A 14,210-nucleotide genomic window follows, 5' to 3' on the forward strand; every position below is an offset into this window, starting at 1 on the left:
TTAGAAGTCTAAAGGATATCAAAGAGTCGCATAAATTATGTTCCACATTCTCAGTCATAACTTGCAAAGCATTTTTCCCATAGAATACATTGTAATTTGGACAAGGCTATTTAGAAGATTTGTAGCCCTTTGAGTGAACTTTTCAATGCATTTTGAATCGCCTCAATCATACATCGAAAGAGAAAATTATGATAAAAATATTGACGACTGCTTAGCTGTCGCTCGCTACTTGCTCAAGCGATATTTGTATCCAGCCAAACCCTATGCTGCAATTTGAAGAGTTTTACACAACCCATGACATCTATTTGCCCCCATTTATAAATACTAGAGTCATGGACGAAAATTGTCATGGCAAGTGAGAAAAATTGTCACGGCGATTGTCATGAAAATTGTCACGGCAATCAGACATCTAATATAGTGAGAAAAATCCTTAAATCCTTACCCGAGCTTTTTAGGCCTAAAGTCATGGCAATTGAAGAAAGTAAGGACATAGACACCATCAAACTAGAAGAGCTAGTTGGATCCATCCAGACCTATGAGCTGACCGTAGGCAACCCAACGAAGGAAAAGTCCTTGGCCTTGAAATCTGCCAGGAATAATCACACCGAATCTTTTGACTCAGATTCACCCAATAATGAGGAGATGGCCTACCTAGTTAAAAAATTCTGTAAGAAGCTTAGGAATAAAAAGAAGCTGCAAGAAAGACCGAGAGGTGGCATGAATGAATCTAGGAGAAGATCTAAATTCGTGAGGTGCCATAACTGTCAAGGTGTAGGTCATGTTAAGAGAGAGTGCCATAGTGCTAGGAGAGTCGAAGAGAAGGCTATGAATGCTACTCTCACTGATGACGACTCTAGCTCGGACAATCAGAGTGAGAAATCTATTCGTGAGGAAAGTGGAAAATAGGTTGCCTTCGTCACTAGGATTAATAGCTTGTTTGTCTCCCATTTTAGAAGAAAATATAGAGTTTTGAATAGTAGTTCTTGGAGAATGTTTGGTTGAAATTAAAAAAAAAAACTTTATTGGTTCGTGTGTAGAATATTTTATTGTGTAAATGTGTGGTGGAAAATGTTATTGTAGTAAACAATTTATTTTGTTAAAGGATGACAAATAAGGCCTAAGAGTGGATCCGAACAGAGGAGTGAAAGAAATGAGGACATAGATAGTGGCGAGGATTCTAGTGATGAGTCTGTGAATGAGGAAAAAATTGAAGAGGCCTATGAGAAAATGTATCTGAAGAGCCTGAAAATTCTCAGTAAAAATAAGGCCTTAAGCACGACTGTTCAGAAGCTGCAATTGGAGAAAGCTAAGTTAGAAGCTTACGTTAAGGAATCTTCTACAGTCTTGAGTGAGCTTAAGTCGATAAATGAAGCTTTAGAATCTTAGGTTAAGAATCTCACCATTGAGCTTGAGAGGTCCTCTAGAAAAGTTAGCGAGTTGACCGTCATGAATGAGACTTTAGACATTCAGGTTGTGAACATTGTGAGCGAATTAGAACATTCTAAGTCTTAACTTCATGTCTTTACCAGTGGGTCGTCTAAGTTAGATAACATGCTAGGTATAGCACTCCAGTTGGAAACATGGGAGGTCTAGAATGTAACGGGAAAGATCATGATGTCGTTAGCATGTCTAAGACCACATTTATCCTGCCAAAGACCTAGGGGTGCCATTCAGCTCGTCGGCTCAGGTCGCCCCGCAACCTGGCTCGAGAAAAGCCCGAGCCGGCTTGGCTCGATAAAAGCTCGAGCTGGCTTGGGCTCGAGGCTCGGGCCGAGCCTCATTTTGGAAGGACAGGCTGAGCTCGAGCTGGCCTGTGAGCCTGAGAAGGGAAAAAAATAGGCAGCAAAATGCTGCCTTAAGGGGTAGCAGCAACTGGCTGCCTTTTAAGGTAGGCGGTTGTAAAAAAAAAAAAAAAATAGTGAGCTTGCCCAGCTCAGCTCGTAAAGGCCCGAGCCAAAAGCTCGGGTCGAGCAAAAATTAAAAGCTCGGCCCGGCTCGGGCATAAAAAAAGCCTGCTCATTTTACCCAAGCCGAGCCCGAGTCTCAAGTTTTGGCTCTCGAGCTGGTTTGACTCGACTTGTTGACATCCCTACAAAGACCAGCCTAAACATATGCATAACCCCGAACCTAAGGAAAAGGGTTTGTATGACAGAGGTCTATCAGATAGCGTAAGACCATTGACCTAGGAATAGACGTCAGCGTTCACATAATATAGGTCCTATGTTAATCCCTACATGCTATCTTTGTGGTGAGTTAGGTCATATTCACCATAGATGTCATTAGTACCTAAACAAAAGGAAAAACATGAACTTGAAAAAGAACAAGAACAAGAATCAAATGTCTGTTGGTCAGATTGGATTCTTTACCGATCAAGTGAATTGTTTAACCAACTTGGTGACACAACTGTTTGGAAACAATTCTCCCACCAAGCAGGTTTGGATGAAGAAGAGTGATCTGCCAAATCTGGTAATAGATCACGGTGATCTTAAGGGCAAATAGCACTCATATACCTAGATGATTAGGTATTTTTGATGCATGCCTGTTCTTAGCTATCATATTATCTGTACATGCATCACTTGTATGTTTTTATTTCTCTTTCTTTATTTTTGGTTTCATACATGTGCATTTACATTGGTTTGCTTTGGTGCATGTATATTTTATGTTTGTTTTGTGTACTTGACCTTATTTTTTCTCTTTTGCGTGTGAGCATTCATTCTTGGAAAAATGAAAAACATAAAAAGATTAAAAAAATTGAAAAACACAAAAATAGTTGGTTATGGAACACTTCTACAACATGAAATATGTTTCTTGAATTTGAATGTTTTGATCATGTATGAGCTGAATTGATAAGTTGTAGAATAATTTCTATTACTTGTTTATGCCACTTTGGATTACTTAGTATATGTGTCTTCATATACTATCTGCACTGCACACACTTTGAATTTGTTAGTAAGACTCTATCGTGTGTGTGAGATTTAGGATGGTTGTCACATGTTAATAGGGTGACTTCGAACACAAATTGACCTAATTTAGTAGATCTAAGACCGAAAAGACTCATATGTAAAAGCTCATTATCTTAATGTTCTTCTTTGGGGCCTATTTGACTCAAGCAATTAAGTTTGTGGGGCCTTTTAAAACCTGACGCCTATAATCAATTGACTTGGGTTAACCGGCCTAAGGTTCGTTACAAGAGTCATCTCGGTCGTCTAATGGAGAAGAACCTACACTTTAGATGCAAAATAAATAAGCTTGAAAAATGTGAAAATATGAAAATGTGAAAAATATGATGAGTTGAAAAAATATGAACAATTGAAAAATATAAATGCTAAAAGTAATGGGGAGAAAAATAAAAAAATAAAAAGTAAAGGTCCTACTGCACTTTCATGGTTCGATTTTCATTATTAGGCGAATATGCTTATTGGCAATGATTGACACGTCTCTTCTTACAAAATCAAGATTTGGAGTCCTGTTTGCATTAGATTAGTGACACTTTACACACATGAGTCACTTGTATTCTTTACTCAATTCCGATCTGAACTAAGTACGTGGGAAGGTTTATAGTCTATTGATTTTACTTGTGTTTGCTATCAATTACATTTTTAAGTTATTATATGTTATTGCTCTGTTTGATTCTGATAGTATTTCCTTCAACATTTGTGATAAAAGGGGGGAAGAGAAATGTGTAACTGAGGGAGAGAAAATAAGAGCATAGAGCGATTTGTGTGCACTGTTTTTCACTGTTTGATTGATTAACATTTTGCATTGCTATGTATAGGGATTGTTTGGGAGAGAGATAGATATATTTTGATACTGCATAAAAATGTTGAGCATTTGCAGTAAGGGAGAGAATTTGCATTGCATTGCATTCCATATCATAATGCACAGTTTTTTGAGTTTTAATGTTTTGTGTTGTCAATGTTTCGATTGGTGTTTGGATTGACATTAATGTCACGTCTCAAACTAGCATGCTTATTATGATTATAAACTTCAATTGTTACATTTCATGTATCACATGTTTTTACACCAGGTATTTGAGTTTTTGATTTCAGGGAACAAGTTTAACAAGAAATGCGAGAAACAAAGTTTAGATAGATTAGATTTTTGCTTTTACTATCTTAACTTTATTGTATAGCTTTGTCACAAAATATCAAAGGGGGAGATTGTTAGGTTTCCAGTATATTTGATAATTCTTTAGACAAATGGATTACTATAAAAAAGTTGTAAAAATCAATTTTTTTTTGGAGTTAGTAGTATAGTCCTTGAAGGAGTTCAAGATATCCAATAAAATCACATATGATCATTGGAATGCAATTAGAAGTCTAAAGGATATCAAAGAGCTGCACAAGTTATGTTCTAAATTCTCAGTTGTAACTTGCAACACATTTTACGTATAGAAAACATTGGAATTTGACAAGGCTATTTAGAAGATTTGTAACCCTTTGAAAAAGCTTTTCAACTTATTTTGAATCACCTCAATCAGACATCGAAAGAGAAAGTTATGATAAAAATACTGATGACTGATTAACTGTCACTTGCCTATCGCTAGCTACTCGCTCGAACGACATTTGTATCCGACCAAACCCTAGGTGGCAATTTGAAAAGTTTTACACAACCTATGACACCTATTTGCTCCCATCTATGAATATCAGAGCCATAGACGAAAATTCTAAGGTTTCTCATTGTGCCTTCATATCTATAACACTTTCATATCATTGTTCAAGAGATTCAATGCGCAATTTATTGGTGAATCCATCATATTCGTTCTTGTGATCCGGCAATCAAATTTGGAAAAATATTACATCTTTGTAATCCAAAACACCAAACTTCCTTAATTCATTGAGAAATAGACTCTCTCATTTGGGGATTGAAAGAGGTGGATTGAAGCGTATTTACAAGCACAAGAACAGACGGTTCTTGGTGTTTCACTTGGAGAGACATTTAGCATAAGGCCAGGAGGCTTGTAGGAGATAGTAGATTGGGGTGCAGGAGATAGATCAGTAAGTCTAGCAGGAGACTAGAGGCATCTACGGTAGCAGGAGGCTACAAGAAGTAGATCAGGACGTCTAGCAGGCTAGAGGTATCTATGATAGTAGATCGTGAGACCGTGACAGCGGGTCCTAGTAGATACAAGAGTTGAAATTGTTGTATATTCCCTGAACTGTCTATAGTGAAGGTAATTGACTTGGTCTTGGAGTTTTTTTCCACTTTGGGTTTCTTCGTCATCAAATTTTGTGTTCTTTACTTTATAACAATTTATTACAAATTGCGGTATTCAAACATAGGGTTAATTAAATTGTATGTTTAATTATCTGGAAACTAATTAAATGTGACTTGTTTGCTTTAATTAGTCAATCCCGTATGTGAGGTCGAACTAATTGGTAATTTAGAATGTAAACTTGGTAACACTAAAATTTGAATTGGTGATTACAACGTCCCACGAACTTTCAAGCGTTATCATGGTGTTCTAAGTGAGACTTTTCAATATATGTTATACTTTTATTTTGAAATTTATTTATTTTACAATAAAATGGATATGTATTTTTTTAACTTTGATTTTCATTTTGGAGATGATTATTTATTTATTTATTTTTAAATGTGAGTAACTAGTTCATGTACTTCGTATAACTATTCAAAATAAAATCTAAATATTCACGGATTGAAAATTTCATATTGCGGATTTAAATAAATTCATCAAGAGATTTTTATTTTATCTCATCGGATTTTAGGACAAGTCATATGGTATGTAAGACGTGTCTGAGTCCTTGAGATGTGTTGGAAAAGTGTGTATGGATATATTGTGTCCGAGGAGGGTTAGTGTTGATGAATGTTGGGCAAGGAATTTCAGCCTAGGAGGAATATCTGTAGCAGTTGACATCCTAGAGTCTAGTTCTGAAAGCCTTAACTCAGTCCACAAGCACATAGGGAGAAAATGCATATCAAAAAATACCCGTCAAGGCATGACACATGAGTGCCGTGACCGTGCTTATCTGATTTTGTGCTCTAAACAACAGAGCTTTAATATCTATTTTGTATTCGTAATCTTTGTCCATGTAAATGAACTTTTTGTATGGCTAATCATGAAAAAAAAAAAGCACAAAAAGAAAACATCCTTCAATTAAAAATTAGAGATGTCAATTTACCAAGGCCATAACAAACTTTTGAAATAAGTCCATTGTAAGGGAAAACATTTCTTAATGTGCATTACATTAACAAAAAGAGAAGATGATGAGTGTGTCAAAAGTAAGCAGAGTTTCTATTCATAGTAGATTTCGAGCATGAGCTAACGTCGAGTAAGCCGGTTATGTAATCGTTGATAAAACCGGTACGAGTTATAAAATCAACACAAATTCGTTATTTATTTAACCAAATCCTATCAATATTCAAGGCAATATTGATTAATCAGAAGATTCCAAACAGCTAAAGTTCCCTAAATAAATTAGGGAGAATTGAAGTCCTGGTGCCCAATCTACGGGATTTCTGTCAACTTGGTCCTCAACTTATATTTTTGGTGATATCTATCCCCAGCTCACGAGCTTTGCAGAGGGACGTCAAGGAGCCGAAACTCGAGACTCGGGCTAGGCTCAAGTAAAAATGGTTCGAGCTGTTTTTGGTACGAACCGAGCAGAGAGCTCAGCAAAAAAATCTAAACTCGATCCGAGCTTTCAGCTCGAGTCTTAATGACGATTTTTTTAATACCTACGGTCAACGACTTGCTGCCTGACATAGGCAATGTGTAGTTGCTTGCCTACCTGCTGTGCGCTGCCTAGCTTTTAAATTTTTTCTGCTCTACTTGTCATGGGTTGAAAATTGCCTGTAACACAAGTCGGCGAGCCATGAGGGATGGGTCAGGCTCTGGTCGACACCCTAAAATGGGGCTTGGCCCTAGCCTAGGCTTTGTTCTATAGAGTTGCTAGCCGGGCTGGCTTAGGACCGAGCCATTGTTCGCTCGAGCTAGCCAGCCGAATTGATACCCACAGGAAGAAGTGATTGTTATTCATATATTTTATGGATCCTACAACTTTTATCGATATTTTAATCACATATTTTATAAAAATTTACTAAATTTGAATTTAGTACAAACCAAATTGAGGCATTAGTTTGCAATTTGGTGGTGATTTGCGAGGTATAAAGTGGGTGAGATTGATTGAAGTAAGTGATTCTAAATTTTTATTTTCTCTTATCGCAAATAGAGTCGTGGCAAAAAATTACTCTTCAATAATAATGCGAAGGACCCCAAGCCCTTCTCTATCAATTCCAACCTTTCACCCGGTCGCTAACCTATCTTTTTGAGTCCCTTTGTTCGCCCTTCTTTCCTGCCAGTAGTGTAGGCGGAGGACTTTATTTATGCTATTTCGTCAAATTAGAAGTTTGCAGGCAAGGACAAAAAGATGTTCTTTCCTACTTACTATAGGTAGCTGCGTTGCAGATTGGACGAGAAAATAGGTTGTGACTGATTTTCTTCAAAGTCTTACACTGGGGACCAATGCTGCAATTTTTCCCAAAATTTATCCGACAGTGAACAGAGCACACTCGCAGTCTCGATTATACCTCCCAATAACCATTTCCCCGTTTAACCCTATCATTCTGCTTTTCATTTGCGTACACTTTCTCTAAAACATCATTACATCACAGATATGGCTTCGCGGAGGCTCTTAGCCTCGTTACTCCGCTCCTCCGCCTCCCGTAGCTCTATATCAAGAGCTTGGAACTCCGCCCCAAAACCCAAGCACCGGCCATCTCCAGTCGGCTACTTCCTCCACCGCGTCGTAGGGTACTCCACCTCTGTGGCCTCCTCTTCTCCAAGCCCTCCTAAAGCTCCCGGTGGAGGTCCCAGTGGGAAGATCACAGATGAATTTACCGGGAAAGGCGCCGTCGGAAAGGTGTGCCAGGTTATCGGTGCCGTAGTTGATGTGAGGTTTGATGAGGGTTTGCCTCCGATTTTAACGGCCTTGGAGGTATTGGACAATCAGATCAGGCTTGTTTTGGAGGTTGCCCAGCACTTGGGTGAGAATGTGGTCAGGTGTATTGCTATGGATGGTACTGAAGGTCTTGTCAGAGGCCAGCGCGTGCTCAATACTGGCTCCCCAATCACCGTGAGTCGTTTTAGATTTATCTTATCAATTTGTGTATATTTTCTTAAAGACTATCTGTTCTCTTGAATTGATATTGTTTTTGGAAAGGGTCTTTATATTTTAATTTTATTTTTTAAAAATCAGTGCTTTTGATTAGTTTTTAGGGAAAGAGGTTGGAGTTTCTATGGTTTGGGCGATATGTAGGTTTAGATCCAGACTTTGATGTGGGTTTTAGCCGTTTCGATTTGATTTGGGATATTGATTCTTAAGAATTTGATTTATTGGGATATTGGCATTTTTGAATTCTTTTATTTAATATTGTGAAGACTGAATTTTTATACCTGTTGTGGATGGGTGTTGGATTTTGAGCTTTCAAATTTTGTGAAGTAAAGTGCGTAACAAGTAATGTAGTGGATATTTGAGTGTGGGTAATTGTTTTGACGAGGACTATAATTTAATCCTAATCTATTATTTTAACTCCTATTTGATGAATGAGAACGAATATAATTGTTGTGGTTGTTTTTCTAACGATATATAACTAATTGAAAATAACAATATGCATACAAAGATCGATTTAGGATTCAAATATGGAATGAGATATTAGGGCATAAAAATTTCATCCGTTGATTACTTTTAAGTCTCAGATTAAGATTCACAAATCTCATGTAGTTTTCGAAAAAAATTCTTCTACCGCATTCAATTTACCCATCTTGAGTTCTTATTAAGCCTATTTAACTAATTCAATTTTATATCTCTATGTGAATCAATCTTAGTTAAACGCAATATTTGTTCTAAGAATTCATATAACGATTGCAATAATTAACATAAGTATATCTACACGTTATACTAAATTATTGAATTTTACTATGTATTCTAAATCTAAAATTCACCTCATTCGTAAAAGAATCACCAAATCATTGAATTGTTGATCAGGTAATTCAAAGCATTAAATTCATGAATAAAGTCAGCATATATGATGAAAGAACTAGAACTTTGAATAAAAGAAGTAAATGGTCTCATATAGCTTACATTGTTCAATCTAATATATGATTTAGCTACTCGTAATATAAAAAGAAAAACAGCAGATTTTTATTAAATACAATATCAGATTTTAAATAAAGACGTAGGAAAAGGGACGAATCTTGCACCAAGATCTTCTGCTTCTTCTTCCAATCAATTCTTTAAACCCTTGATTATTTTGATGTTTTTCTCTTTTAATTTGCTCTCATAAATCTCAACTTGTGTTCTTTGATTCTCAATGTGTGGAACCTTACATTAAGTGTCTCCTCCCTAGATTTGGAGTTTTCATGGGATTCGAAAGGGCTAAAATTCCATGCCCTAAATACAATAGGAGGCGCTTCGATAGGAGTGGCGCTGAGCTCAAAGTCCTAGGTGGCACCTCGAAGCCGGGGAGGGCTGTAAGCAAAAATTGAAAAATCGAATCGAAATAACATTTTAGAAATCGTCGGTTTGGTGTCGCGTGGACCCAGTCAACGAAATGGTTTTGGACCAAACCAAACCGGTCAAAATGGTTTGGTTTGGTTTAGGTTTGAGAATTTTAATTGCAATTTAAGACCAAACCAGACCGACGAAAAAATATATAAAAATGAAAAAAAATGAAAAAAATGAATTTTTTTGAAAATTCATTAAAATGTGTAAAGTTTAATGGTTTTGTCATTTGTGGGTATTTTTGTCAATTTCTAATTTTCTAATATAGATATATTATTATTATCCAATAATCTTAATTTATATCTAATAATCTCAAGATTAACATAATCTATCAAAAGCCCTTTTCCTTTTCAGAATTTAGATGAACTCTAGTCGACATCTAACACAGTCTTGAGCCATCGGTACTATACACTTCTTTTTTAGATTTTTCACGCCTCTTTAAAGTTGAATTGAAGTCCATTATACCAAATCGGAGATAGAGATCCTAGACATTTGGTGATAATATTTGCTACGAATAAAGTTTCAGATCAATAAATTTTTTTGGAGCAAATTAAGATAAGAATCTGAAATTAAATGTGTTTCGTAACATCATACAGATGTAAACTTGTGTAATTGTTATGTTTATATATTATAAACAATTACTTTATTGTGGTTGGTTATTCTTTTTGTCTAATCAGTATCATTTTTTTTAGATATGATTATCACGAGATCTTGTAGGACATCATTATTTTTTTGGGCCTTATATTTAGTTTAGTAGACTTGTATTGTAACGTTATTGTATCGTTATTAGCCTAAAAAAAATTGAACAAAAATGAAAAAAACTATGTTTTAGTTTATTTTGATTTCACTTTGATTTAGTTGGTATTTAAATTTATAGTAGATATATTTAGCCCCTATTTGAGCTATATTTTTCATATCATCATAATGAAAAAATTGACGGTTGGAGAGGAGGTTGGGTCCCACACATGAAACAGCAGGTCAACAAAAACGGCTGAACTTGTGAGATATCGATCCAAATTTTCATTTTTTTCCTAAAAATTTGGTTTAAACACAGGCTTAGTTTGTTTTAGATTTATTGCTAGTAAGATATAAATATGTATTGAATTCAATGAAATAATGACATAAAAGTAGACAGGCAAAAAAAATATATGGCAAAACCGGCGGTTTAAAACCAAATCAAACTATTAGGTTTAGGTTTTGGTGTTTTTCAAACCGTTCAAAATGGTTTGGTTTAGGCTTGAATTTTTCTCAAACCGGTTTAAACAGTTTGGTTTGAAAATCTGTAAAAAATCAGTAAAATCGAATTGCTTACACTCCTGTATGACCATCTTTGCCTTCCTGGCTTCTAGTGGCGCCTAGGGGCCGGCGCCACCTCTCCGGGGTATAGGTTTTACTCACCATACCTATAAAACAACACTAATAAACACATTACAAATGTTCAATACACATAAGATCTAGCCAATAATCAAGTTAAATTAGTATAAAACTCGTGAGTAAAACACACTCGTCATAAAGCTTAAAACTAGGGTTATATTACTTAAGGATGGTATTATCTGTCAAGTTGCAACACTTTTCAAATGACATTTGCATTTGCTTTTGAAATCAATGACAGGATTTTGATTGGCTTCTGCATCTCTAAAATGGTTTGATTTTAATTGAGTGGGTAATCTTTGTTGCTTTTGTTGAGGTCTTATGGGGGTGAGTTCTTGTCTTCATTAATTAAGGTGTTTTTAAAGATACATCTGATGTCCGTTTTAGTCTTGAACATTCCGTTTGCTTTTCTTTTCCAAACAGTTTGAAGACTTGATTTTGTAAGCCTCAAGTGTGGCTTGACTTTCTGGTTGTGATGGTTGAAAATTATTCAAAATATTCCTACTTTGATTTCTGAAGCTGTTTATGATTATGTACTATAAGAGTTTTATTTTTCGTGATGATTTTTGTTTCTCTTCATTTGATCGAAGGTGCCTGTGGGCAGAGCAACCCTCGGCCGCATTATGAATGTCATTGGAGAGCCTATTGATGAGAAAGGCGATATGAGTAAGTGCTGTTGCTTCTGAATGATCGAAACATCCTTAAAGTGTCTGAAGAAGGCTTGTGTCTTTTCTAACAAATGAATGGTGCTGCAGAAACCGATCACTATTTACCAATTCATCGTGAAGCTCCAGCCTTTGTGGAGCAAGCAACTGAACAGCAAATTCTTGTCACTGGTATCAAGGTACTTTCTCAGAAGTCCAATCTGTACTTGATGGATCCATTCGCATTCACTTCTTATTTATTATACTTTGGAAGTTCATGTCATTTTATGTTGGTCACCAATTTTTTGTATTGATTTGTTACACAAGGTCGTAGACCTTCTTGCACCATACCAAAGAGGAGGAAAGATTGGGTTATTTGGTGGTGCTGGTGTAGGAAAGACTGTACTTATCATGGAGCTGATTAACAATGTTGCAAAAGCTCATGGTTAGTTTTTGATATTATGCATTATTTCTTTTAGAGCCCTACGTTGCTTAAATCTCTGACTTGTGCTGTTGTTTGTTTTCCTTGTCAGGTGGTTTCTCTGTCTTTGCTGGTGTAGGAGAACGAACTCGAGAGGGTAATGATTTGTACAGAGAAATGATTGAGAGCGGTGTCATTAAGCTAGGTGATAAGCAGGTCAGTATTTTTTTAATTTTGTCAATTGTTCTATTAAGTTTATATTTTCTCTCTCTAGTTTGAACATATCTCATCTAATAATTATTTATCAGGCTGATAGCAAATGTGCTCTAGTCTATGGTCAAATGAATGAGCCCCCAGGTGCTCGTGCCNATGTGAGATAACCTCACTCCTGTTTTTTCCACCACTGGATTTTGTTCCGGGGGGCATATCCATATGAACTGATCTAATTGCATGTTAGGCAAGTAACCATTTATCATAATTTAAAGGCATAAAAGAAGAATAGAACATACTCCACTCATAGATATAACTTGTAAATGAGTACCATGTACACTGTACACACATAAATCACATAGCACACTCGCATGATATTTTCATATAAGGCACGTAATGTAAGTTTCTGTCAACATCTTACATATTATACATATATGCACGTAACATAGTTTACTTACCTAAGAAAATCAAAATTTGCTTAACCATAAGGACTGAGCTAGTGACTGCTTGATCACGAGGTATTATAGCCTTTATTGTGGAGAGACCAGGGTTATCAAAGTCATTTTTTAAACTAAAGATGTAGGACATTAACGTACTCCGGAATATGGAAACTCGAAGGTATTATTATCTCGGAAAAGTGGGAAATAATAACCAGCATCCAGACATCATCTTCTTCAAGAACTCAACCATATCTAACTCTTTATTACATTAAAGAGCTTCACATCATAACTCTAAATTCGGATTTTCAGATACTTCAGGATTCTCCACACTTATTTCTTTTGGACATTTTGGGAATGTAGCTAATAACCAATGAATGGTAAGTATTTTCCTTGTGTGGGTCCTATTTCAATGGGAGCTTGATCAGTTGATCCACCTACACGTCTTGCTTTTACTATTATATTGGAAGTACTCCATGTATTGCTTGACGTAAAACGCCCGTACAAAAAATTGGCTACCCATTAAAATTCAAATAGTCTAAAGAACAAAATATAATCATTTAATTATTAATAAGGCCCAAGTAGATTATTAAGCACTATTGCAACCACTCTCCACATATTGATGTAATTTAATTACAATAAATTACATATTTTAAGATCAAGATACAAAGCATCTTCGTTGAGACCGAGTTTTATTTTCCAGTAAGGGCAGCAAAAGAAAATAGTAATCACACTGAAATTCAAAGAGAAACGCAAAAGAAGAAAAGAAAATTGGTGGAGAGAACCATGATTTGACTCTGTAGGTACTACGAGATTAAGTCATTCTAAAAACACGTTTTACGAGGACAAATGTGATCATAGATGTCTCTTTAGGATTCGATGGAACTGCAGTTTCTTCGATTTTTTCTGCGTATAGGTCGAACAGTTCATCCATGAATTCATTTCCAAAATGTTCCTGTAATAGTCCCTCGAACACAGCTCTTTTGGCCAGGGAAAAAGCTTTGGGGTCAGGATCAGTTTGATGCTTGCTCCGGACGTTTAGTACCTCTATTCTTTCAATACTGAAATCTTGATTTTTCTCAATTATGGCCTTCAGTTCATTTGGATATGTGTAATATACAGGCAAATTGAACGAGTCTACTTTGGCTGCATCGAATCGTCCCTGCAACAAGAAAGAACATTAATGAATTCTTCGATAAATTACTATGTAATATCCAGTTCAGATCTTCATAGTACCCTCTCGGCCAACTCAATAAGACAAGTCCCCAGAAGATCGTATGAAGGGAAAGTGATACTGGATAAATCACTATTAGGGTTAGGCACAGTTGGAACAAGAATTGCCATTAAGCCTCCACAAACCAACTCTTGTGCCCTTGCTTTAAAAAAAGAATCCAAATCCTTAGCATACTGAAGTGCATAAGCTTTTAACACTTCCTTTTTCTCTCCAGAATATGTAATTTTTCCTTGATTCCATGCGGGAGAAGAGTTATCTAGTATCTCTTGAGGCATCACAGAAAGCCAATTGAGTGTACACGATGAATGAGCAAAATGAAGCGAGTCCTTCGGGAACTGGCGTTCGTAAAACGAACCAGGTACACCAGCCGCG

At 36.1% G+C, this 14,210-nt stretch overlaps 2 protein-coding genes across 2 annotated transcripts; one reads left to right on the forward strand and one right to left on the reverse strand.

Moving 5' to 3' along the window:
* Positions 1 to 7,553: 7,553 nt before the first annotated feature.
* LOC111385099 (ATP synthase subunit beta, mitochondrial-like) lies at positions 7,554 to 12,344 on the forward strand. The gene is made up of 6 exons (XM_023009465.1): positions 7,554 to 8,093; positions 11,483 to 11,558; positions 11,648 to 11,736; positions 11,864 to 11,981; positions 12,070 to 12,173; positions 12,266 to 12,344. The coding sequence occupies exons 1-6, from the start codon at positions 7,635 to 7,637 to the stop codon at positions 12,335 to 12,337; spliced, it is 918 nt and encodes a 305-aa protein (XP_022865233.1). The 5' UTR covers positions 7,554 to 7,634; the 3' UTR covers positions 12,338 to 12,344.
* Positions 12,345 to 13,175: 831 nt separating this feature from the next.
* On the reverse strand, positions 13,176 to 14,204 carry LOC111385098 (probable S-adenosylmethionine-dependent methyltransferase At5g37990). The gene is made up of 2 exons (XM_023009464.1): positions 13,841 to 14,204; positions 13,176 to 13,766 (listed from the first exon to the last, which is right to left on the reverse strand). The coding sequence occupies exons 1-2, from the start codon at positions 14,111 to 14,113 to the stop codon at positions 13,419 to 13,421; spliced, it is 621 nt and encodes a 206-aa protein (XP_022865232.1). The 5' UTR covers positions 14,114 to 14,204; the 3' UTR covers positions 13,176 to 13,418.
* Between the last annotated feature and the right edge of the window lie 6 nt (positions 14,205 to 14,210).

This window comes from Olea europaea, unplaced genomic scaffold (assembly GCF_002742605.1).
Source record: "Olea europaea var. sylvestris unplaced genomic scaffold, O_europaea_v1 scaffold3089, whole genome shotgun sequence".
Lineage (NCBI taxonomy): Eukaryota > Viridiplantae > Streptophyta > Magnoliopsida > Lamiales > Oleaceae > Olea > Olea europaea.

Excerpts from the sequence above, each read along its gene's own strand:
- LOC111385098 (XM_023009464.1), bottom strand. The coding sequence starts at position 14,113 with ATGCCTCAAGAGATACTAGATAACTCTTCTCCCGCATGGAATCAAGGA. Across the intron at positions 13,767-13,840 it reads TTATTGAGTTGGCCGAGAGG|GGACGATTCGATGCAGCCAA; the intron begins GTACTATGAAGA and ends TTCTTGTTGCAG.